Genomic DNA, 25,889 nt, shown 5'->3' with positions numbered 1-25,889 from the left:
GTTTAATTCACCCAGGAGTTACCCCACAATGCCCAGATATTATATAATCTAAAATTCACTCCCATTCTGCTCTTTAACCCTAAAGGTTCACCACGTAATACGTATACATTGGCAACTACTGCAGCTCTTGCCAAACTTCTTCTGGCTCGCCAGATCTGAACCTTTAGCCTATCTTGGCAGCAATTCAACCTCCATGCCAGCCACATCTCTGCCAGTTGCAACCTGCCTTTCCCAGTCTTCATTTACCCTGTCCCGGAGCAGTGCAACTATTAATCTTGGTTGACGTTTTCCAAAATACTAATTGAGAAGTAAGATAGCAGACGATCCAGCCCTAAAGGTAAAAACACTCTCCACCTAATGGCCTGCTTAATCATAACCAAGCACTGGGATCCCTGGGAGAGGCAAAGAGAAGGAGGTAATAGATTAGAGCAGGTGAGAAAGAAAACCCACTAATGAGTTTGTGGGAGGGGGCTTCTGTATATGGAGAGGGGAGTGGGGCAAGCAGTTAAGAAAAGTTGATGAGTTTTCTCTTGCCATGGTACTAGTTGTACACAAGAAGAATTCTGGGAAATTCACAGAGCATTTGGGGAATTCTCCCCTAAATATTTTTGTTAGTTTGTGGAACTACCCTAGAGTGATAGAAAACATTTTTTGAACTAACAATCTGGGGCAGGGGTCCCCAATGTGATCCCTGAAGGCACTCAATGGCACCTTATCTGGTGCCCACCAGAATGTTTGTCTTATACCTTGGGGGAAAGCAGCCTTCTCTGTAGACTGGGCATAGATACTAAACCATCTGAAATAATGGGGACTATGTAGCCATCAGTGTTATCCTTTCAAAGTGTTGCCTTCTGCAACTTCCTTAGAAAGGTTGCAACTGCATATGGGACAAGTCCAGAAAAACTCCAGAAAAAGCATTTTTAAAAAATCCTTTACTAAGTTCAGTGCAAGAGACATTTTGCATCTTAGAGATTTTGTGAAGGTGATGAAGGAGGTAAACCTTCTAGCAGTTATTGGCTAAAGCTGTCCTAAGATGGTACATTTCCCTAGATGCCACTGGCTATGCTGCTTAAGTTGTAGAGATGACCAAGGACTAAGGAAGAGGGTAGGAAACCTTGTCAAGATGGTAGGGAATAGTCTAGAAGGAAGAGGGAAAGTGAAATCTAAGATGAAAATGAAAATTTGGAAAAAAAATGGTGGAGAAGAGTAGGTAAAATGGGCTGAAATTTCATATATTTGAAATAGCCAACCACAGCTTTGACTGCCAGCCTGAAATAGGCATCTATTTACTCAATAAATTTACTAATTTCCCCATCTTCCACCCTACATCACTGATTTATTCTTTGTGGTGTGCTTATTTATTTAATTAGATTTGTATGCTGCTGCTCCTCTCGCAGGCCTCTTGTCACCTGATGTACCTTTTCGTCTACCTTCTACTTCCCATCCTGCTGACCTCCTATGAAGAACAATCCCTCACTGTGACTCTTCCATGGGGTACTCCTGCTAAGAGCTCTATAACATACACTCAGATTCTTTGCACAAGGACAGAAGGGGAGGGAGCCCATGAGCGGATGCATGAGGTTCTCCCTCCACTCAGCTGTATGTGAAATATATTGTATTCTCAACTAATCCCGTTCATTACAGCATAATAAAACACATAATAAAAACATAATTCATTTTTCCTGAGTATTCCATCTCACAACATCTTGGCAAGCTATTAAAAATTTGTCTTCATTTTTCTGGCAAGAGCCTTGTACCTTTTCATCTTTAATTTATGAGGGCAGCATTGCAACTGACAAGTCTTATTGCACGGTGGGCTCCTACATTATTTATCAGCCATTGATTGATGGTTCATCCTAGATCCATCCTTGCAATATGCTAAACTGGAAGTGGAGTGAGGGGATGGGACAGGAGCCTCACATGGCTAGCAGATGGGAATAAGCATAGGGCTACCCCTGACTCTCATTTCTTAGCAAGGGACTTCATTCTTTTCTCCTTAAAGTCAAGGCAAATTTGGTGAGGGAATGTCTCAAAGAGCACAAATATATATTTGCTTTGGGGTGCTAGGCCTATTTCCAATGTGTAAAATCAGCCATGGAACACACCACTGGTATGCTGTGGTGTAATGCCAACGGGGCAGGGGGGGAACGCCCCCGGAGCGTGCCTGTGCGGGGGTGTGGCAGGGGTACTGGGATTTTAAACTTTTTTAAAAAGCAGCAATACACACTATGTCAAATAATTTCTAACAGAAAAATAAAGGAATAAACTACTAATGTCAATTTAAAGAGGGCAAATTGCAGAACTGTTGAAAAGCAAATTTTAGCAGAAAGGTCAAGCAAAGATACTTATCACTATAGTATTAATGTACAATGATATGCCAATTACTGATTTCTTTTTAAATGTCAAAAAAGGCCCCCCAGTGTCTTGGGAGTGGTGACTGGTGACTGCACGGAACAGTGGCAAGCAAAATGGGGCCAATGTGGGCAAGACCAGCAAAAAAAATGCAGGCCTTCCTGGCCACACAACAGCCAATTATGCACAAGGTGTCTGCTGCATGGTGGAGACGAATGTCTGCCGCAGCAAGATTTCTTGTATGGACATATTTCCTCTAGCCCCACTTTCACTTTCCACTCTCTCCATGGCAAGCAAATCCACTTATAGCATGATCTAAATTTTGCTTCGCTGCCAGAGTGGGACAGATTTGACAGTGAACACAACTTTGCCCTGGACATCTTCTCACTGCCTGCAGCCAGCCTGCTTCGTTTTACCACCACCCCCTCTCTCACAGTGCTTTGTGTGCCTCCCTCTCCTCCCTGTTGCTGCCTACTTCCCACTTCTTGTCCTGCCATATCATTGCTATTGTCCATGGACTCCCTGCTCCTGCATATCTTTAGATCTTTAGATTTTATAAAACATTAAACAACCGTATTTATGGCTCAATCAATCAATACTAATACTTAAATAATAATGATTTTAAAATGTAAAAATAATAAGGCTAGTTGATCGAACACCCAATTTGCCCCTGCATTTATTTGATCAACAAATTGGGATGTCTCCAGTGTCATAGTTTTATACGCAAGCAGCAGTGATTCCAGACCATACCGGGAAAAATCCATTGGTCTTGATGTTTGGGTTTATAGCACATTGGGAGATAAATATCGTGAACCTGAGGAGCTTAGCAAACTTCCCGGTTCATGTTGTCCTTCAGCAGTTTTGCAGTTTACACACTGCCAGTACTTCCTCTTTGCTCCACTTCCTGCCATAAAAGACAATCAGTGTTCTGGCCATATTCAAGACTTTTCTTTAACAGTTCACCTTTTCAAGACTTTTCTTTAATTGTTCACCTTTTTATGTAGATATATCGATCTATCAATCTATTGATATTGATCTGTTTATCTAGTGATAGATTGATATATCAATCTACTGATAAGCTTAAAGATAAAAATAGATTAAAAATTAAAGCACACATGCATGATAGCAAACTTACAAAACATTGTCGTCGTCCGTCCCCCCCGGACACAAGCAAAAAGCCAGCTGATGGGTAATGCATGCCCCACTGAAAACAGGGTGACTGAGTAATAATGCCAAAACAAAGTCTCCCTGGTCAATTCTCTTTGAAGTCGCAGGAACCTCACTATACGTAATCAGCCAATGTGAAAGGTGCTCTGACTACATTTTCCTCCAGATTTGGAGGAACCAAATTTGGGAAAGGTCACAACTATGTGTGTGGGACGGGGGAGGGGGGGAGAGATAGAAAATTGATGATTATGACATGTGGATCCTTCAAATCAACCCTGTTTTGATTTAGATATGAAGCCAGAGCAAACCCTCTGTAGAATCAGAATTCCAGGCCTACTAGGACAGCATTTCCTTATCAGCTTTACCAGCATGGCCAATTTGGCCATGCTGATAGAGGCCTCGATGGGAATTGTAGTTCCTGAACATCTGAGAGCCAAGAGGTTCCCTACCTCTGGTGTAGAACAGGGGTAGGGAACCTGGCTCTCCAGATGTTCAGGGAACTACAATTCCATCAGCCCTACCAGCATGGCCAATTGGCCCATGCTGATGAAAACTGATAGAATAGGCTATCTGAAGATTCTAATTAATAGAAGGCTAAATCCATAAAACAGCATGTGATCATCTGCACATGAAAACTTGTAGGAAGACCAAGAAGAAGAATGAACAGCCTTCCCTTGCCCACAGATTCTCTGCTGCGAAAGAACCATCCTGTATTAGTGTTAATTAAGCAAACATGAGTACCCCGTGTTTTCTGTGTGACACATAGTTACTCTTGGTTACAAATAATTTTGGCAGAATCGGACCCTGAGTATGGTGTTCCTACATTCTGCCACCTTTACCATCACATCTCACACAGCAATGTACTATTACTCTGCAAACACAAAGAGAAAGTACCTGGGGGAAGTTAACATTTTAAGGATTGGGCTCTGAATGCAAACAAACGACACAAAAAGAGACAAACTTCTACAAGCAAGAAAATACCCAACATCTAAAGGTACTAGAGGTTTTTAAGTGGAAATATATATATATATTAGAGATCCAATGCTTGATACATCTTGACCCATACCACAGATAAATATTAAAATATACTGTAATGATATTGAGTCAATAAAAACATCAAGAGTGAAATACTCCATAAAATAGTCACTTTTTGTACAATAACATTGTTATATATGATTGCTATAGTATATTTCACTCCTTAGATGTTTGACTCAATATTTAGATTTCATATATTACATCTCATGATTTATTCTTACATTAGATCTCCATAATAGATCTATTTTTTTCCACTCTGAAACATCTAGTACTTTTGCACTTTTTAAAAAAAAAATGAAGAATGCAGGCTAAAATGTGGGCTCCCAAACAAGAAGTTAGGAGGAATCTGAGGACTGGGTCTTTCTCTCCCCCAACCCAATGTTTGTCTTTGCTGCCTGCTAGGAAGACATTTGGCTAGACAGCATATTTCTGTAAGGCAACAAATGAAGATTTCAGTGATTTCAGTGAGCACCATACCATGTAAACACATTTAGGAGCAGGATCAGTTCTGTACCTTCAAGAAAACACCAGCATTGTTTGCAAGAGAAAGAAATTATACTCTTTATTTGGAATAAGTTGCCTTATTTAAAGCTATACAGGAGGTATGACATGGAATCGACGTGGATTCCTGCTTGGTAACGTGGTTTTTAATTTGGTAAAATAAGCTTTGAACATAAACAAAACTTTTTGGGTACAAAAAAATCAATTCAAACAATCCATCATAAGCTTTGAAGAGTTGGATGAGGTCTTGTTAACAGTAAACAAGATAAAAAGCACATAGCAACCCCTGAGCCTCCAGCAAAGGTGACATTTATAAAGAACCAAACAAACAATCCCAGCCTGGTTTGCTCAGATTAAAATAAGTAATTTGCTCCAGGGATGAAAAGAACAGAAAATAGGATTAAACTGCTGACCTTCAGCTTTCTTGTAGGAAGCCAGCAGTGACCAATTAAATTTTTCACCCCATTTTTGCAAGCACACATAATGCGTCATGAAAAATATCAGGCTCTGCTTTATTTTTGGGAGGGGGGAAGGGAGAACTATAGTGCTGCTTTAAATAAGTAATCTTGCTACTGGTGAACTTGATGGCAAGCTCAGCTACAGCATCTGAGCTTTTAGCAAGGGGTATTGGAAACTTGCTTGTGCAATACAGGATAGTATTAGTCAGAGGAATGTTTACTTCTGTAGACGTGGAGTGCTTTATCCCTTTAAATCATCAGCAACTTACTTTCTTCTTGCTTCTCCTTTTTTTGCCTTTGCCTTTTAAATCACATGAAGATGCAATGCAACAGATTCCACTGAAGTTGCTGTCAAGGCACGGATGCACTGAATCTGTGCATGTCCTGTGGCAATAAGATGATCCTTGAATGGAGCCTTTGGACTACATGGCAGACAGAAGAAACCATGGGATTGCAACACATGCAATGTGATCTAGAGCAATATTGCAAAAATCCTTCTACCAACATGCTGCTTTTTGAAGAAAGCTATGCCTTCCATATGAGCAAACCCTGGTAAAGCACAGGTATTGTAGGAAAGATGTTGGTGGGCATCAATTACTCATAAGCACAAACAGTGAAGAGTACTTAAAATCTATTTAACATATTTTCAACCTGATACACAGATAACTTGAGATCTTATTTGTTTGTACAAGCACATGCCCACTATGTGCAACAACATTTGTGCTCATAACCTGGGGGACTGCTGAAGAGGGGGACTGGTGCTAGGGAAAAGAGAGACCATCATGCACTTTGAATGTGTGTGGTGGGGTGCTATCCTTCTGTCACTACATTTGCCTATACTGGAAAAAAAAGCCAGAATAATACATTGGGCTGGCAGAAATTATCTCCAACTTAAAAGGTATCTGTGTTGTATATTTTTCCTCATGCCTTCTTTTTCAACAAAGAAGTGTTACCTCAGTGAAAGTGACTGAGGAGTGATATGATAAAGAATGAGATGAGGCCTCGCAAAGACAGGCTGATCTTTATCTCCCTCACAACTTGAGGTTCTATGGGTTTTTGAAGGTCAGATTAAGGATATATTTGTTCCAGTTGATTTCTAAATGATTTCTAGTTTAAAATAATGTGTCTCTCGGGCAGTTCACACCCTCATTCCATGTGAAGTTGGATTAGTGTCTCAGTTTGGGATTTTTTTCATGACCTTTAGTATCTCATTAAACAAGTACCAGCTTCATGTCCTTTACAGAATCCCACAAAGCCATTCTCCCACCTTTTTGATACTGGAGTAAAGTTTTTGTTATGTGTAAATGAGAGCTGCAAAGCAGGGCACAATCTCAAGAGATGGAAGCAAATATCCTGGAAAGCACACAAACAGCTTCTTAGCTATCGCAGGGAAAAATACAAGGCAATTATGGAAGGAACTACAACACAGGAATACTAGTGCAGACATACTGCCTTGGGCCACCTAAACTTAAACACTTGAGAAAACTTGCATCTAAAACACCTAAAAAACAAGCTCTCTACAACCTCTAAAATTCATCTTAGCACAAAACATAATCATTCTACAGTACTATTAACATTTTTTAAAACCCTGGATCTTGTAACAGCTTTTTCTGAGCTATAACATTATAATATTAGCAAGTTGTGGATATGTCAAAAGCATAATCGTCACTGACAATCCCTTATTAAACTGGAGTTATTACAACTTCTCTGGGGCTCTTCCATAGGGCAACTGATGAGTAACTGTGACAGCGAGATGCTGGCTGTAGATTTTGACTTGATCCAGCAGAGCTCTTTATGTTTTTAGAAATTGGCCCTTTCCAAGCTTGCTGTCCCACACAACTACCCAACTTTAAACACGCACACTGCCCACCTCAGGTCTCTTTGGGCAAAACCTTTCTTATTAGCAATCATATAAGCCATAAGACTCACTTGAGGGAGAGACAGATGGTAACACCGTATGGCTTTCTCTCTTGGCCAGATATATACTCATCAGAGCTAAAATAAATACAATTTTTAGATCTGGGAATTTATTTACTTAAATATCCTGTAATAATGGAGGCAACCAAAATGCCATCTGACCCAATCCTTAATACAACAAACAGCCCTTTATCTAAAAGTGCTCCATAGATAAACTCACTCAATTCAAACCACAATATTCTTCATTGCAGTACTAGCAAGACATATAGCCTGAGATTACTTTAACTTGGTTACTTCCTTGAAAGGCCCTGGATATTTCCATATACATGTTTTACTGATATTCACACTGAACCATAGCTTGTATATTCTTAGAGATACCTGTAAATATATCCATGTACATGTGTGCTTTGCTCACAAGCAGTAAAAGGTTTTTCTGTAAAAGCCATTTTTACATGAGCATATTTTGTTTGTGAAAATTAAAATGATTTGGAACAAAACCATTACAAGAATACAGCCATCATAAAAACAATATGTAATGAGGATGATTCTGGTACTCAACTTGCAATCCCCCAACCCCCACCCAAAGTAGCAAGTTGTCCTTCCCACTGTAATCTATTCTTAAGGGATTCAACCAAGTCTATGGATTCTCCTCTGCCAAAAATAATCTCAAAATATCATTTCTATTAGTTCATAGGGACTATATACACACATGCATACCATTTTGGAAATAAGTTTAATATAGGAACTGGGTTTGCTTGAAGGTTTAAATGGGTCATGGCTGGAATGTTCCTGCTTTGTTCAGGAGTATTAGTATACATCACAATGACAGCCACCTTGCCACAATACAATCTCCCCTATGGTTCACCTGAACCCAGGAAGGCTATAATCAAACAACAGGACCTGTCAAGATATAAGAGCCAATAAGAAAGCAGCATTTCAAAGGAGTTATACAATTACAAAGAGTAACTTCCTCATGAGGCCCACCAGAACCCTGGGTCTTCTTCATCTTGTCCTGCCTGTGCCACACCAGAGTAGTATTAAGAAGTTTCCTTCAAAGCCCTTTGTTAAAATAGACAACCTCAATACCAGAGTTTTTCTCTCTGATCTGAGCTTGGAGTTCAGGTTCCAGGCGACTCATCTTCATGGAGCTGCAAAAGGTAGAACAAAGGACACACTGTTTACAGCACATTCTTGAAATCCCATCATTAGCACAATTCCAACTGAAGTGACACCCAGGAGCTGTGAGCTTTGAGAATCTGAGCTCACAGTATTCAGTGGGAAGAGAGAGAAAATGTTTATGATTATGTTATGATATAAGATGTGAAAGCTTATTATACATATGGTCTTTGAAGATTCCTCACCCAGCAGCTTCCTTATTAGCAGATGCCAACAGAACTCTGGTTCTTAATGCATAATGAAGTAAACTGCCTTTAAGATTGCATAATAGAAAGTATACTTTATAAAAAACCTACTATGAAAGTGGACATTTTTGTTATTATTACTGTTATTATGACTCCTGTTGTTACTTATTTGGTAACACAAATTTATAGAAAAACTGAAGCATCACAGGAGATATCTGCAAAGCTAAATCATACAAGAGTACTCCTTGTCTTCACAAAAGTGCAGAAACAATCAGTAAAGTATAGTGATTAGACTGCCAGGTTATGATGGGGGAGACTTAGTTTCAAAACTACATTCAGTCATGAAAGCTCACCTGAATGACACTGGGTCAGTCACTTTTTCTCACAACCTACCTCACAGAGTTGTGAGGATAAAATGAAGGATATTGCCTTGCGTTTCTTGGAGGAAGGGCAGGATAAAAATGTGATAGATGCAGTATAAATTAAGCACAAAAGAAAATATAGATAAAGGTTTTACTTGCATGATTTTAAAGAATTCAGCAATTCTTGGTGCAGAATTTGGGCTATCTGGGTCAACAATCTGGATTAAAAAATACCAGCACAAAGTACACATACACATAGTCCTGGAAGAGGCTGTTTTATAGATATAATGTCAGATGGGGAATAAAACAAATGTTCAACTTTGGAAAAGGTAAGCCAATTGCCAAGCACTCAGTTACATATGTAGCATCTGCTACATAACTGAGAATTTGCCAACAACCTGGAATTCCATTCATGTACCATATACCATCTCCATGTCATTCTGCCCATTAACCTGTTGGACCACTCAGTCTGAAATAAATTCATTGGCAAAGGCACAGTGGTTTTCTGGTTCCTCTTGACATTACAAGAGGGTGCTGCCTGCTGGACTGAAGGAAGAAGTTAATCCAAGGAAGAAGAGGAAATTAATCCATTAGAAAAGCTTTAACTACCGGGATTGGGATAAGCCATATGAGAATTGCATCCTAGATGTCAATTTTCCCATAAAAATACATTTCAGTAAAGTATCTTGAACCAACATGTACTTAAAACCAACAGAGAACATTAGGTGCTAAGGCATGCGGCAAGATTGCTCACCTTTTCTGTGGGAAAAGTGCACAGCAAAGAGGCGTAGCAAACACCAAGCTGCAGAAGAGACAAAAACAGGAGAGATGTTTTCTAGTTGCCTTTGCTAACTTAGGAAACTTAACACTCTGGGGAATGTGATACTTATCAACCACAAGAGACAAAACCCAATTTACGTGAGTCTGTTACTTGTGGGCTGGTTTCCGATACATGGTGAATAAGGAATGCATCATGGATATGAGTATCTTGTATTACAATCAAATATTCTTTCTAGCTTTTTCAGTGAAAGAAAATTCATAATGGCCAACACAAAAAATCAAGAAACTTGCACAAGGCTAGTACTAGAGATCATCCTGTAGGGCACTCATCAAGGCCCATGTCTCAGTAGGGTTCCCACTGTGAACCCTTTATGACTTAGGCTTGGTACTTCTCCTTGTGGCCTTCCCTCTTTGAGTAAGTGAGCAGTGACAGAACTGAGAATGGGACATCCCTCCAAATGAGTGTGATGGATTAGGCCCAGGTAAAAGGGTTAATTTTCAGAAGGTGCAGAAAAGCTAGCCTTAGCAATGCTTAATGTAACAGCCAGAGCATAGCCTGATTGGCTGGGATGTAATGGCACAGCTGGCAGCCACAGATAGGGTGCGCTGTCTGCTATAAAAGCAGGAATAAGCCTGTCAGAAAGGAGATGGGGAATTGAGACTGTGTGGAGAGAGTGACAGTTTTGAGTAGTCAGACACAGATCGTGTCAATCCGCAGATCCTTCAGTCTGGAGATCATGTCTAGAGGCAGTGAGGCCAGTGAGAGACAGAGAGGTGGCCAGATTCCTCTCAGTGATCTCAGAGAGACTGAGAGGAAGGATCAGAGTTCACCAGAGGCTAGAGGCCTAGGTGGTGGGAGACAAAAGGGAAACTTATTAATTGCACGGAGACCCTCCTAAGCCAGTGGAAAATTCCCTTTGGGAATAAGGGTGGGTGTTTAAGGAATGGGTTCTGGACCGTGTGTGAACAGTTTACCCTAAAGTCTGTACTAAAAGCCAGTCTTACTGAAACTGCTTGTGCTGTAACATCTAAGAAGAAACTGCCTAAAGTAATGCTTATGTGCCTCTCTGAACCATCCTGAGAAGAGAAGTCTGTTAAATAAAAATCCAGTTTTTGTGTTTTAAACTTTCAAGAGCCTCTCTATATGTTCCATTTACTTCAGCTTATGGTGGCAGCATTTTATATCTATAGTTAAGTGTCCCCTGACAGGATTTCTGTTTAAAAGTCTGTGTGAGTTGAGGGGAGTGCCTTAGGCCAACAAAGTCAGCTACCCAAATATCCACTCTCAGGAACAGGCTTCACTCCCTTTTTGGGGCCTCTGTCTTCCCTCAGGCAGTGGGTGCTGTTACAATGAGCAACTGCAGCAACTGGATCAAAAGGTAGAGGAAAGCAGCAAGAAAGTGGGCCTATTTGAGGAAGGGGAGATTACTGATGAAACCATGGTCAAGTCCCTTCCCCCAACACACCCTGAGGAGAAGGGATCCATCACACAACCAAAGTGATCTCCACCTCAGGTCCACACTCTTTCTACTTTTGCTCTTGCTAACCATGTGATCTTTTGTTCTATTCAAAAGCCATAGTTTCTTTGCCCATCTTATCTGCAAGCTCTAGGAACTACTTTTGAAAACCCTCACAGCCTCTTCTCTTCTCCGGATAAGAAGTAGTCAGATCTGCATCACAAAGGAGAGGGAGTTTGCTTACCACAGACCCACCAGTCCAACCTGCAGAGGAGCATTCAACCAGGGATACCGCTGAAGAGAAACACAGGGGAGATGTTTATGCTCACAGGTTCTGGTTGGAGAATTTTAGAGTTGCAGCTATTTATGTAGCACCAATGTTAATACATTGTAAACCTTCATAGTAAAACTATGTTAAAGGACCCTATGGTAGTCTCACATCATCTATTGATTTAAGTTAGTTGTTCAGATGTCCTTTAATGAAGTGATCGGTATTACTGCTAAGGACTTTTCTGCTCAAAGCCAAATCTCTTCAAACAAGGAGATTATGCTGCTTCCACACAGATGATTTATTCTGTCCCAGCTCTCAAACTGTAGTAGGGCTGGGGAAGGGCAGAAATCAGAACATTAACATAATACCATCCTTCTTTCATCATCTTGCATGATCATTCTTCTCCTTGCTCAGATGTTTCCACAAATTCTTTGATCGGATACTTCCCGAAACATCAGAACCAAAGTGGGCTACCCCACACGAGGATGGAAAAATACAGATTTCCAGATCTCCTCACTCACCACTAGAGAGATTTTTGCCTTTTATAAATCGGTAGTAAGTAAACAGTTGTTAACGCTGTAGTGACACATCTAGCACCAAAACTGGACTCAAAAACCCAGCACTGGTGGGGACACCAGATAATTGCCTTGTGTGGCCCCCATGTGGAAGCAGGCCTGCTAGTGACAATTTGGAATCATTTACTTAGCCAAAAATACTTGTATGCTACTGGAGACACAAAGGGGAAACTCGGAGGCATTAAAAGACATCCCAACTTGGCCTATAAGAAAAGGGAAGCTTAGTAAAGACCTGCACAAATGTACAACCCCTCTAATAATTAAATCAGGAAATTAGGAAATATTTTAAAGGTTTTTCAATACATATGAAATATGGGCAATGTTAGTAATCCTGTACACATGCCACAATAACCTCATGGAGGCCCCAAATACCATGAGGTAAACATGATATTTGTACAACTTGGTGTGGTTTCCTTTTTACCTCAGATTCTTTGCCTGCAAAATAGGAAGAAAGCCACCCTTTAGCAAAAAGTTGTGTTTTTTTGTTGTTTACACCAGTTTAACCTGTCACACCAATTTGATGATAGAAGCTGACACTGTTTACAAAAAATTACCCTCTCTTTTCTGACTCACACTTGTAATGGCTGCATGTCGTGACACAACAGCAAAAACAGGGAAAAAACGTAAACTGGCTCTGTAGTCCTGAACAGCAAAGCAAAATAATAATAATAATAATAATAATAATAATAATAATAATAATAATAATAATAATAATAATAATAATAATAATAATAATAATAATAATTGCAATTCCTGGTGACAGCAGGATTGATGAGAAGCAACTGGAAAAACTTACACGATACGAGGATTTAAGGATTGAACTACAAAGACTCTGGCACAAACCAGTAAAGGTGGTCCCAGTGGTGATCGGCACACTGGGTGCAGTGCCTAAAGATCTTGAACGGCACTTAAAAACAATTGGCGCTGACAAAATCACCATATGTCAGCTGCAAAAGGCCACCCTACTCGGCTCTGCACGCATTATTCGTCGATACATCACACAGTCCTAGATGCTTGGGAAGTGTCCGACGTGTGATGTAATACAAAATCCAGCATATTGATCTTGTTTGCTGTGTATAACTGTTTTGTATCAATAATAATAATAATCCAGGAAATATTACAGACATGGGATGAAAAACTAGAAGGCCTGTGAGCTCAGATTAGACCTGGAAGAACGTACCTTCAAAAAAGCTCTCTTCTCCAGAACATTCATGATCACAGGAGGGATGGCTGTGAAGAAAAAAAAGTGAAAATGGCATGAGACACATATCTCCACCTGGTTGTCTCCCAAAGGAGGAGAGAAAGTGAGACCTGCATCTCTAGATTAATTCAGACTTTTTTGTTTTCACATGGGCTTCCTAGGACTGGCTGCAGCTCACAAAACAATGGGCAGTTCTAAGACTCAGAGTTCTATCTAATGCAGGGGTCTTCAAAGTGGTGCCCACCTACATCTTTTCCGGTGCCTGCCAAGTGTTTTTAGAAAGTAGGTGGCACCTGGTAGGGCTTTTGCCCAGCAAGGTTTCTGATTGACTGTGTACATGTTTTAAATGTTGCTTTGGTAGCAGCTGCTACCACAACACAAGGATCTACACTGACATTAAGCCATGGCAATAATTCTGTGGCTGGTTTTGCCTCTCGTGGCAGCCATTTTGTGACAGTCATATTGTTGTACCTACCATGCCATGTCAGAGTTCTAAATGTGCCCACGGGCTCTAAAAGGTTGGGGACCACTGATCTAATGCTTCATCTGGCATCAACTGTATCCTTTGATGAATGGAATAAGTTCATTCTTATTGCAAAAATGCAATGATCTTTAATATTTCACAGCATTTGATAGATAATACTATTCATGACAATTTAGAAGCATGAGGTTTCCCATTTGATGCCTGCCAAAATCTAAAACATTCAGGAGATACCAGAAAGTCAAACCACACCATCGGAGCTAGAATGTTTCCATTCAAACAGCACATCAAACTTTTCTTCAAAATATTCAAAACCTTGGTTGGTGAAACCAGAAGTAGAGCAGCTACCCATCCAGGAGCCACTTACCCATGGCAGGAGCAGCCATACCAATGCGGGACACCACAACCTGCGTGATTGCTTGCTGAGCTGCATTCTTGGACTCACCCAGCCGGTTCCCATTCTCGTCTGAAATGGGGATACCAAACTTTAGCTCCCTGTAGAAATGGTTCAGGAAAAAACACAGCCCTTTAATGTCATTTTTTTCCTCTTGACAAAAAAGTCTTCTAAGATTCAGTTGTCCATTCTCCCTGTCTTTCTGAGGCACAGCTATACTTTATGAATGACTGTATGATTTGCTCACAAATGTTCTGCAGTGAAGATAAAGGCAGCTTGCCAGATGAGAACGCAATCAAACAACATGGTTCCATACCCAAGTCAGGAAAGAAGCGGTAAGCAATATCTGCCCAGTCAGTTTCACAAATAAGATAGCCAGGACCAGTATGGTGCAGGACAGTCAAGAAATACCATCACACCAGGTCATACACACCATTCCCTTCGAATCAGCATCACACCAGGCTCTGCTCCAGATATGAGAACCAGGTGGCATGTCTCATATCAGCATGTCTAAAATACACAGTGGAGTGTTCTGAATATGCATTGGGACCAAGCAAACTGACGGGTGAACACACACACAGCCTTACAGGGCTATCCCTAGCAGAGTTACACCCACTGACTTCAAAAGGAGAAGACGGTTTTTGCCCCTGTGTTATCAATCTGACATGGTCCAATGTTTAAAATGTTGTGCAGCTGTAAGAAATTGCCAGGACCTTGGCATTGTGGAGCAGTGTCCCTGTCACACTCTTAACCCAGCCTGAGATGCCATCTTACCTTTGTCTCATTAATGGGATGTTGATGCAGTTAGCAGCTGCCACAGCAGCAAAAGGCACATAGCGTCCAATGATTGGTGGCAGATGCTTCCAAGGAGAGAGGTTTAAGAACGAGAAAGCAAGATTTATATTATAAACTGAATCAGTAACAGAGGTTGAGTTACAGTTTGCAAATGGGAAACCCCTAGGTGAGGAAGAACTGATTTTCATCTTTTGCCACTGATTGCCTGTGCAGCTTTGAAGAAGTCTCTTCATCTCTTCTGACTGCAGTTCTCCCACTGATACAGTAAGCCTCCGCCTTAGTCCTCCTGCCATGCCAGGTGTAGTATAAACTAATTCATCCACACTACTAGCTATGTACAGGAAGACAGGGTGGAAAGTCTTGGCTTATTCTATCAAAATGTAAATAAATTCTATTGTAAGCTTCTACAATATCTACAAATTTTCACATGCCAAAATTACATCTGCTCATCAAAGAAGGATCCCACTTATTGGAATACATAGAGTTGCATGGTTATGCCACTTGGCAGATTATGTGGTTATGCAATAAGGAGAAAGGATCCTCCACTGTAAGAGATGTAGAATTTCTAACAATGCAGCAAGGCTACCTAATCAGAACCAGAAATCTCCTTCCAACTGTGCCTGCAATGAGGACTTTCCCTCTAGGCCTCCTCCTAGTGAGAATGCCACTCTGTGGCAGAACAGGCAGAGCCAGTCAGTTCCTTACCTTAGTGAGAGATTTGAGTCCCAGTGCTGTCACTACAGCTCCAGTGGTAGCGCTGATATAGGCAGTGCCCAGCTGGCTGCAAAAGAAGCAGGCCTCCTTAACAAAACGAAGCCATTTCTAGCAATAGAAATAACTTTATCTCCAACTCTAACCCTGGGAAAGGTCCTCTGTTAGTGGACACGTCCTAACCCCCATGCCCCCACCTCTAGCCACCATGCTTTAGAGCTAAGCCCTTCATAGCACTATTAACCTCCTCTCCCTGTTCCTCCCACATTTTTCCTCTTTGGCCTCTGCACACAGCTGTTTCACCCTTCCTCACTTGCTTTCCACCATCACTTCCTTTGCCCAACTCTCAGCTTCCGGGACGCCAATCTCAGAATTTTTGTTTGTTTATCAAGCACACATGGACACTAAAGGCTGCTTCAGACAAAATCAGACCACCATTCTATCAATATCAGTATTGCCTACTCTAATGGACAGCAGCTCCCCAGGGTCACTGGTGGAGTCTTTTCACATCACCTGCTGCTTATGTGCTGTCCTGCTGTCATTCTGCTGCTCTGTTGAGCAAAATCTGGGTCCTGCAGGATTTAACATAATTCCACAGGGCCTGCAAGTCAGAGCTCTTCCACCAGGCCTACGGCTGAGGATAGCAACAGTGCCCAACGTGCTTGGTCTCCCTTTCCTCTCCTTCCTTTCCCCTCCTCCCTTTCCCTTCCCAACCACCCTTTTCTCCTCTCACTTTTTCTTTCCCTGTTCTTTCCTCTCGTCTTTTTCCCTTGTCCTTCGTGTTCTCTTAATTTAATGTAAGAATGTTATGTAGTTTTTATTAATTAATTTCCACCTTGGGTTGGTTGTTGTTTATTAAATTGAAGTGTGGAGACGTATACTGAACTGCTGATTTTAATTGCAAACTTGTTGTGAGATGCGCTGAGCCCCTCCAAAAGGGAAGGGCAGCCTATAAATTGAATAAATAAAAACATAAATTTAAAAATCCTTTTTACTGGAGATGCTGCAGACTGAAACTGGACCATTTCCCTGCAAAGCTGATGCTCTAGAGCGAAGCCACAGTTCTTCCCTGCACCTAACCATACGAGCAAAACACAATTTGTCACTGGACTATATGAAATAACCAGTTCCCATCCATGGCCTTCTGGGATAAGGCTTCAGGGCATTCTGAGTCAGATGGTAGGCCTTCCAAGCAGACATAAATCATGAAGAAGAAGAAGAAGAAGAAGAAGAAGAAGAAGAAGAAGAAGAAGAAGAAGAAGAAGAAGAAGAAGAAGAAGAAGAAGAAGAAGAAGAAGAAGAAGAAGAAGAAGAAGAAGAAGAAGAAGAAGAAGAAGAAGAAGAAGAAGAAGAAGAAGAAGAAGAAGAAGTTTTGATTTATATCTCCCCTTTCTCTCCTGTAAAGAAACTCAAAGGGGCTTACAATCTCTTTGCCCTTCCGCCCCCACAACAAACATCCTGTAAGGTGGGTGGGGCTGAGAGAGCTCTGAAAAGCTGTGACTAGCCCAAGGTCACTCAGCTGGCGTGTGTGGGAGTGCACAGGCTAATCTGAATTCTCCAAATAAGCCTCCACAGCTCAAGCGGCAGAGCGGGGAATCAAACCTGGTTCCTCCAGATTAGAATGCACCTGCTTTTAACCATTACGCCACTGCTGCTCTATTCAATAGTATTCAAAACATCCACAGAGGTTCTTATGTTTGTGTCCAAAGGCTTAAGTTCCTCCTTACTTGACAGTGATGGGAGCATCTCCACTCCGGTTGGTATAATTGACAATGGCGTTAAAGGACTGGTTCACCCATTGCCAGAATATCACAGCAGGTGTTGTTCTGCAAGCAAAGAGAAAGTTAATGACTCAGACAGACCCATGGGGACAAAAGGAAAGGCAATTGCCCAGAGACTACTCAGTGTGTGCTTGCCCCAGCCCACTCGCCCACTTCTTAATGCGTACTTGTGTTCTCATACATTCACGGTTTTGTATTTGCACATGTCTTAAGACACTCTTACATGTGTTCCTCCATATGATCACATTTCTACACACTGCCAACTCTAGACAAACAAGGTGTTACCCACATTCACAATGCATTGTGTCATATGGCTTCTTTCACACAGCATATGCAATATGTTCATTCTTACATTTACCTAAACAAGATATAGTGCTATGTACATGAATAATCACACTAAAACTACATAGGCAAAGTGGCACTCACTCTGTAATTCATGGTGAGCCACATTCACAGTTTCCATGAACTGAAAGAACCACATTTACTTCCGACCTGGTATAAGGCTTGAATCTCTGGGAGGTTCACAGCTGTTCTTCTGGCACTTTTTCAAGGTGGAAACCACCTGCTCACCACATACTTCAGCAGGCAATGACTTTGTCTGCTTTCCAGAAATATGGGACAGGTGCCACACTGAGAAGTGGTGCTCAGAAGAACCACAGGTGGCAAATCAAAGAAGCACATGTGGCTCCCATGCTACTGAGTGAGTTTCACTGGCACAGACATACATATATAATAACTGTCATGACATCTTAGACTCTGCAGCCTAAGGGAGCCCCTTACCTTAGCCACTGAGCTCAGGTTAGCCCAGGGCTGCAAAGGTCCAGACAATGCCACTTCCACCACCTTACACAGCGTGTTCCTTATCTTCAGACTTAGCAATGAATTATCTCACACCCTCACCCATGTCCTGTACTGTGCCCATGCAGGCCAGTAGACTTTGGAAGTTGTGTACGTGCCTGTAGAAGGTGAGCATGCATCCAGTGATGGTCATGTTCATGGGCACCTGGGCAGACATGCGCCCAACCAGGATCATCTTCTCGCCCGTGTCAGGATGGAAGGCTGAGTCATAGATGTATTTTGCCTGCCATAGCTGGTCCTCAGTCAAGCCTGGTGACACTTTCCCCAACCTAGAATGAGCCACAAAAGCAAAGAAGATTGGGAATAGGAGCGGGGAAAGGAATCACTATATTGTAGAATTAGCTGAAAAAAAATACATTAGTGGTACTGAGAGAACATAGGGACAGGTTTGGGAGCAAAGAGGCATCTTGGAAAGGCAGGGCCATTGAGTGTTTCTCTCCTGCCTCCTCTGCTTGGGTATACCCAATGAAATGCAGTAGATCTGACCTTATGGCGCATTTGCTCTGGAGTTCTGCTGTGCGCAGCCTCAAACAGACTTCTTCGTAGGTTCTGGCTGACTCAAAATCCTGACTAGAATGAAGTATTTAGGAATTGCAATGGCCTCAAACTATACATAACCCTTGTTCCCAAATGACCACTGGTCCACATGAGTTCAGCACTATGCTGCCTCCAAAACAGGGGTCCCCAAACTAAGGCCCGGGGGCCAAATGTGGCCCCCTGAAGGCATTTATCCGGCCCGCCAGGCATGGCGGCCATGGCTCCATTCATGTGCAGCGGGGGCTCGAGGGAGAGGAGGAACCGGCCCCAACGGCTGTTGATTGCAATTACATGATGGCACCCCCAAATCTCCATGAATGTTCTGACCCAGAGTTGGAAACCTTACATGTGGCAACGCCTCTGCTCCGGGCCTCCTCTCCCTCTCAGCTACTCCATGTGTTGCTCTCAGGCTTTCTGTTCCGCCTCACTCCCATTGGCATCAGCCAGGCTGGCGAATCGCTGGCTGCTAGGGAGGAAATAACCCAGGAAGATACCTGATCCTGGGTTAGATGGAATGCTTCATTGGGAAAGTTCTGCTTTTTTTTTTCAGGGGAAGGTATTCCACAGCCTCCCCAACAATATTTGGAGCCCACTCTGTACTTGACATACTTTGGTTACTGTTCTAAAAATAGACCATGACAGAAAGGCTGAAAGGTGAAATCAAACATTTTACAATCATTTGTGCATAGGAATTTGTTCATAGTTTTTTTTAGTCCGGCCCTCCAACAGTCTGAGGGACAGTGAACTGGCCCCCTGTTTAAAAAGTTTGGGGACCCCTGCTCCAAAATAAGCCTTCTCCAGATTCAAGCTTCACCTTTTCAACTCATCCTTTCAAACCATGCACACATTTACTTTGTTTCCGTGTGCCTCCTCGGTTTGCCATTAGTGTAGTGGTGGCAAACCTTTGGCACTCCAGATGTTATGGACTACAATTCCCATCAGCCCCTGCCAGCAAAGCCAATTGGCCATGCTGGCAGGGGCTGATGGGAATTGTAGTCCATAACATCTGGAGTGCCAAAGGTTCGCCACCATGGCGAATGGCAAGTTGGAGAGTAAGCACACCGAAAGATATGTAAAAAACCTCAGTTCCAGCAAAAGAAGAGAGAGAGGGTTGCTGTGAGTCACAGTCAAACCAAGCACTTTAAAAGGTCCACCTGCAGGATACCAATTCCCTTGTCATCCCCTCCCCCTAAAAACCAAAGCAATCCCCAGACTAACAAGAGAACCTGTAATCCTCAATCACTCTCCGGGCCTCTTCCAGGGTCTTGCTAGAGAGCAGAAGGTTGCGGGGGTCCGTCACTGTGAAGAAGTGCTTTGCTCTCCCCATGAAGGTAGTCTGGTCCCATCGTGGCTCCTTGATGTTGATGTGCAAGGGCAGTCCCCCTGACATCTTCTGCAGGGATCCAAAGAGAGGAAACAAAATAATTGTATCTCTGCAAGACCAGGAAATCGCAGCCCCGCCTGCAAGTGAAGAGCTTTCAATATCCACATTCACTTGAGGGTCTCTGCCATTTCATATTGTGAAGTGCCCATCTAGCCAGAATGGTTTGGGATCTGGAAACTGCCAAGAAAGGCGCCAAATACCTCTGAGGGTAATTTGCTTACTTTCTTTGAGCCTGAAGAGTAGACCCTGCCATTGCTACAAATACAAACTTTAGACTTGCAGAGAAATGACATATCGACTGGTTCAGTGGTATTCCCAAAGACTGAAGGAAGCCCCTTATAATTTTGCTGGCATCCTCCTTCTGCCTAGTGGAGGCACACACAGTTAGGCTTAAGAAGCAGCGGATGAATCAGATCACTTCTGCAAGACAAAATGTACCAAGTGACAACTGTCCGGGATACAGCAGTCTGTGTATCTCTATATACGGATTAGAACTGTGGTTGCAGAGATATCCTCAGAGTACAAAGGGGATATCCTCCTACAGATCCCTGAGATGGGAACAAACCCCACCGGTTCAGGGACATCAAGGCCATTCTACTACCCTAATCCACCACATGGACTTTTAAAAAACCATGATGCCTTGTTTTACTGTGCCTGAGAAATACCACTTCTCTAGTGCTTACCATGCCTGCCCCACAGACTGTCCCCTCTACCCCTGCTGCTGGCAAGGGCTGATGTAAGCTACATCTGAACACATGGGGGATTTCTTAGTAATGCATTAATCTCTGGACAGGAACGCCAACGGAACCAGGACTACCCTCTGCAAAGCAGGGAAGAGTTAAAGCCAGCTGTGTATTTATCCCTCAGTCTGGTACCAGAAGCCCAACATTTTTGGATCACCAGCCTCTGAACACTTTGGCTGACAAGGATCGTTGGCACAAGCCTGCATCCAGTTTGCATTCTGTGGGGTAATAGCCTCACAGGCCAGTCCATCCTAGGCATGCTTACTCAAAAGTAAGTCTCATTATATGTACAATGGTGCATGCTTCCAGATGAATATGCAAAAGATTATACCCATAATGCAATCATAACCAGAATTACACTCATCTAAATCAGTGTTTAGGATTCCACTGTTAATCTATCTTTCAAGTCTCTGTTTTTGATGGGCTGTCTCCACAACAGAGGATGAAAAGAAGAATAAGAGCACACTCCTACCACCACTAGAAGAAGAAGAGTTGGTTTTTACACCCCACTTTTCTCTACTGTAAGGAGTCTCAAAGCAGCTTATAATCATCTTCCTCCTTCCCCCCTCCCACCCCAACAGACATCTTGCGAGGTAGGTGGGGTTGAGGGAGTTCTGGGGGAACTGTGGATTGCCCAAGATCACTCAGCAGGCTTCGGGAGGTATAAGGAATCAAATTTGGTTCTCCAGATTAGAGTCCACTGCTTTTAACCACTACACCATACTGGTTCTCTACTCACTACTCACACCCATGCCATCCAGAGCTTGGGATGCCCGCTCACAGCGACATCCATTCATGCCTGCCCCATCTGGGGCTCAGACAGCTGGCTCAACAGAAGAAGAAAAAGAAGAATTTGGATTTGTACCCTGCCTTTCTCTCCTGTATGGAGTCTCAAAGCAGATTACAAACTCTTTCCCTTCCTCTCCCTGAAGCAGACACCTGAAGAGATAAGTAGGGCTGAGAGTTCTGAGAGAACAGTGACTAACCCAAGGTCACCCAGCAGGCTTCATGTGTAAGAGCAGAGAAACAAATCCAGTTCACCAGATAAGAGTCCACTGCTCATGAGAAAGAGTGGAGAATCAAACCCAGTTCTCCAGATGAGAGTCCACTGCTCTTAACCACTACATCATGCTGGTTACTTGTGCCTTCTTCATCAGGGACTTTGGCAGCCAGCTTCCAGGAATGGCTCACACACGCTTCACCTGGGTGTGAGGGCAGTGGGAGCAGGGTCAGTAGGTGGTTGTAGTGATTCTGAGGCCCTATCCTGGACTTTTGCCTGGGGCTTAGAATCACTAAGGCCACCTCTGATACCAAGTAATGTAAAGTTTAAGCTGCCTATTACTTCACACTTGAAATTGAGCCAATTAAAAAAGGGAAATACATAATTAGTTAAATTTTAAATGTCAAGGTGGTTGAAAGTAGATCAAGAGACCATGTCACCAAGATTGTGGAGGAGGGATCTTTTTAGTGATGCAACATCATTTGCATCTTCTTCTGAGGGATTCTTAAGAAGCTATGTAAATGAGGTTACCAGAGTTTAAATCAGCTTGAAAAAGGGAACTGGCTCTTACAGATGAAAAATTTTCTGAAGAAATTTTGATTGCCCTTTAAATCCAATTTTCCATGCCCAGGATGTTGAGAAAAAAAACAAAAGTAATATTATCTGAAACACAGAGAAATGTCAACGTCCAACATTCATGCATTCTCTCTAGTCGAGATAATCCCTTTGAATAAAATCCCTGTGAAGCACAGCAGCAAAAAAACCCCTGATAAAGACTTTATCTTTAGTATTATTAGAACAAATACTTAAAAGGTTTCCCATATAGATTGCATGCAAAGAACATGCAGGGATACAGATTGCAATTTTATGGATTTAACGGTTAGTCCAACATGAAGTGAAAGGGGCAAGAATAAGCAAATTAGTCATTTTCAGTGGGAGATGGGGGAAGGAGTCCTTCAACCATATCAAGGGTCACCACCCTTTAATTGTTTACCTGGAAAAACAGCACAAGCAAGATGAGAATGTTATACCTTCTCAAGCAAGGTGGCCCATTTCTGTGCCTGCTGCTGGTCTACAAGGAGAACACAGAGAAGTATTTGGTAGGGGGCAATAAAGAGCTCTGTGTTAAAATATTAATTCAAAGGGGTCACTCTCAGACCTGCTAGTTGACAGATCACTTTAACTTCGGCCAAAAATGGATGACCAACTCAGTCCATAGATCCAGAGCATGTCTACAAACATGGGATTGCATAATATTGGATCTATGTTCTAATTATTGTCTCACCTATTTGTATACAGTTTATCACTACAAACAAACAAAAATGTGAAGTTTATGTCAGCAGGTAATATGTTAACAGGGACCTTCCTCCCAGAACATATCCAGGCTGAAAGTGGGGAGGCAGCCATGAAGGTTTCACTGCCAACAGTGTTTCCGAAACCTGATGTTCTCCAGTCTTATAGGGAAGAGTACAGTCCAACCATGTTATACTGTTTGCATAGGAAGGTGTGCATTTTGAAAGGCTCCATTCTCCTTCCATCATTTCCCCCCCCCCCCCCTGTGCTGACATATTCCCTGCTGTGCCACCAGATGGAGTTCAGATGACTTTTAAAAAATCAATAATTGCTATAGCACTATGTTATGTGGGGTGGGGAGAGAGAGGAGAGGAAACAATTCCAGTAAGCCAGTTGCAATCTCATTTGGATATCAAACTCTCTCAAGTTAAGAGAGTCTTTCTGGGAACATCAGTCCACTCCTCTTTACAGCACTTGAGTCAGGCTGCCACCTACAACAGTTTCCAGATATCAGTATTTCCAATCATGGGTCAGCAGTGGGTTCAAATTAGTTCAGCGCTATCCAAACAGCAAACCCAAAACTGGGCAAAACCCTGTGTCACACTTCAGCAGTGACTACGTGTTTGGCATGGCAGTCATCTAATGCACATACAATCCTGAGCAACCTCTGTTATTTTAAGGCCATTCCTGAATTTGGACTGGTATCATTCATGCTCTGGGGATTTGCAGCAAAATCAAAATACAGTTGGTAGCTTCAGCTGCTGAAGCATCCCAAGTCCAAACTCACTTCTAAACACTGTTTACTGACAAATATAATGTCTCTATACATGTGCATGATGGACTGATAAACAGAGTGTTCCATGAGATTTATAAACCAGATTCTTACTTAAGTTCACAAAGTGCTACTATAGTCTTGGTACTGTTAGCAGTCCTATTTTAGGACTCTTTACAGTTCGTTGGAGACGAGATGTGGCTCAAAGCACACACTTTACATGCCAAAGGTTGCCTTTCATACACATTATATATACATAAATGCATTTGAATTAATAAATAAATGCCTCAGGTTAAGTGCCTGGCAACTGCAGTTCAAATTCCCCTGGGTAGCAACTTAGCAAGTGCCAGGAAACACTTCTCTACCTGAGACCCTGGACAGCACCCATTCATCTGAGAAGGCAGAGTACTGAGGGACCCTGAGGGACCACTAGTCTGACTCAGTATCAGGGAAGCTTCACAGCCCCTAATTTCAAAAGCCTTTTCGTTGATTTAATCTCTGTGTTTCATGGGCCCTTGGGACCCACCTCTAAAAAGAAGGGTCTGCCAAAGCACAGCAGCTCCCGTAAGGCTCTGTTTATTCTCCAAGCAGGTCCTTTGGTGTTCGGAGACTAACACGATCCTTTAAAAAAAAAACCAAGTCGGCTTAGAAACTGTTCTATGACAGGAGGCAGAGAAGAAGAGATGCCCGCTCAAGCAGAGGGAAGAATCTCCTGCTCTGTTCCGCACGGAATGCGCGGCATGTCGTTTTCCATCCCCACAAGCTGTCTGAGAAATGCGGCCACTTCGCCTCCACGCCTCCGCCCAGTTCCAGGGAGGAATGGAGAAGGGGCTGCCTTACAGGTGCCGCCGCTACCTGACGTGTTCGTCGCTCCCGGTCGTGGGCATCATCATGTCCCATGCAGCCAGCCAGCCAGCCAGCCAGCTGGGGCGAGAGCATGATGCTCCCGTGGGCGTAGGGAGAAGCCGGCTGGCGGGTCCCTGAGCTCGTGGCGCGCTTGGCCTCCATCCCAAACTCCTGACTCATAGAAATGTGGGGGGAAACGGAACGGATGAGTAAGGCGGAGGCGCTCCAGCTTTGCAAAGCTGGGGGCTGGAAGGAGAAAGCGGCTCCCATGCAGGAAAGAGGCGGGGAGGGCAAACGACGGGTGGGCTCCAAGACCCCTGAGAAGGAGGGAGGGAGGGAGGGAAGGGACCCCCGGCTGCCGAGCCCTTTCAAAACTCAACTCACTTGTTTCTACTAGCGGCGGCGGCAACCCAATCCCTCCTCGGCTCCGAAGCGGCAGCGCTCGGCTCCGAAGCCCAACCCCTTCCTTGGCTCGTCACGGCGGCCGAGCAAGTTTGCCCGTCCCAGCCAGCCAATGGCCTGGGAAGGAGGCAGGGCTCGGGCCTAGCAAGTTCTCCTGAGCCTCGGCAAACGTGCCAAGCAGGGCCGGCCGCGGGGTGGAGCTTCCCGGCCGGCAGCCTTGTCCTGGGTAGCCCCGGCACGGAGGGGCTTAGGAAAAGCATAGGAAAGTGGAGCTGCAGCCGAGCCATCTGTTGTGACCTTTTCCTCTCTGTGCAGATGGGCGCTTTCGGATCAGAGCGGGGCTCCGGTGGCGGCGGGGCTACGTGCCGGGTGGCACACGCGGGGAAAGCAATCCCGAGAGCTCGTCTTGCCTCTCTCCTTGCAAGCGCGCCGGAGCATTCAAGGCAAAGGAGCAA

General features: G+C 43.2%; 1 protein-coding gene across 7 annotated transcripts; it reads right to left on the bottom strand.

The window, feature by feature from the left end:
- Positions 1-5,090: 5,090 nt before the first annotated feature.
- SFXN3 (sideroflexin 3) lies at positions 5,091-25,680 on the bottom strand. 7 transcript variants are annotated; one of them, XM_048505983.1, is made up of 13 exons: positions 25,417-25,463; positions 24,713-24,807; positions 23,116-23,193; positions 20,221-20,387; positions 18,556-18,726; positions 17,546-17,644; positions 15,813-15,888; positions 15,087-15,172; positions 14,286-14,413; positions 13,417-13,466; positions 11,635-11,684; positions 9,908-9,955; positions 5,091-8,578 (listed from the first exon to the last, which is right to left on the bottom strand). In XM_048505983.1, the coding sequence occupies exons 4-13, from the start codon at positions 20,382-20,384 to the stop codon at positions 8,482-8,484; spliced, it is 969 nt and encodes a 322-aa protein (XP_048361940.1). In that variant the 5' UTR covers positions 20,385-20,387; positions 23,116-23,193; positions 24,713-24,807; positions 25,417-25,463; the 3' UTR covers positions 5,091-8,481. The 7 variants fall into 7 exon arrangements, 6 of the variants coding, with proteins under 6 accessions (XP_048361940.1, XP_048361939.1, XP_048361941.1 ...); XM_048505982.1 differs by lacking the exon at positions 24,713-24,807 and having other exon boundaries at positions 25,417-25,676; XM_048505984.1 differs by lacking the exon at positions 23,116-23,193 and having other exon boundaries at positions 25,417-25,453.
- Between the last annotated feature and the right edge of the window lie 209 nt (positions 25,681-25,889).

This window comes from Sphaerodactylus townsendi, linkage group LG08 (genome assembly GCF_021028975.2).
Source record: "Sphaerodactylus townsendi isolate TG3544 linkage group LG08, MPM_Stown_v2.3, whole genome shotgun sequence".
NCBI classification, from domain to species: Eukaryota; Metazoa; Chordata; class Lepidosauria; order Squamata; family Sphaerodactylidae; genus Sphaerodactylus; species Sphaerodactylus townsendi.
This window is presented reverse-complemented; position numbering and strand designations above follow the sequence as displayed.

Coding starts and splice junctions, on each gene's coding strand:
- SFXN3 (XM_048505982.1), bottom strand. CDS start 20,384: ATGTCAGGGGGACTGCCCTTGCACATCAACATCAAGGAGCCACGATGG. Junction 15,889..17,545: donor GATGCTCCCATCACTGTCAA/GTAAGGAGGAAC, acceptor CTTCTTTTGCAG/CCAGCTGGGCACTGCCTATA. Junction 9,956..11,634: donor GTTGGACTGGTGGGTCTGTG/GTAAGCAAACTC, acceptor TCTCTTCTGCAG/CTTGGTGTTTGCTACGCCTC.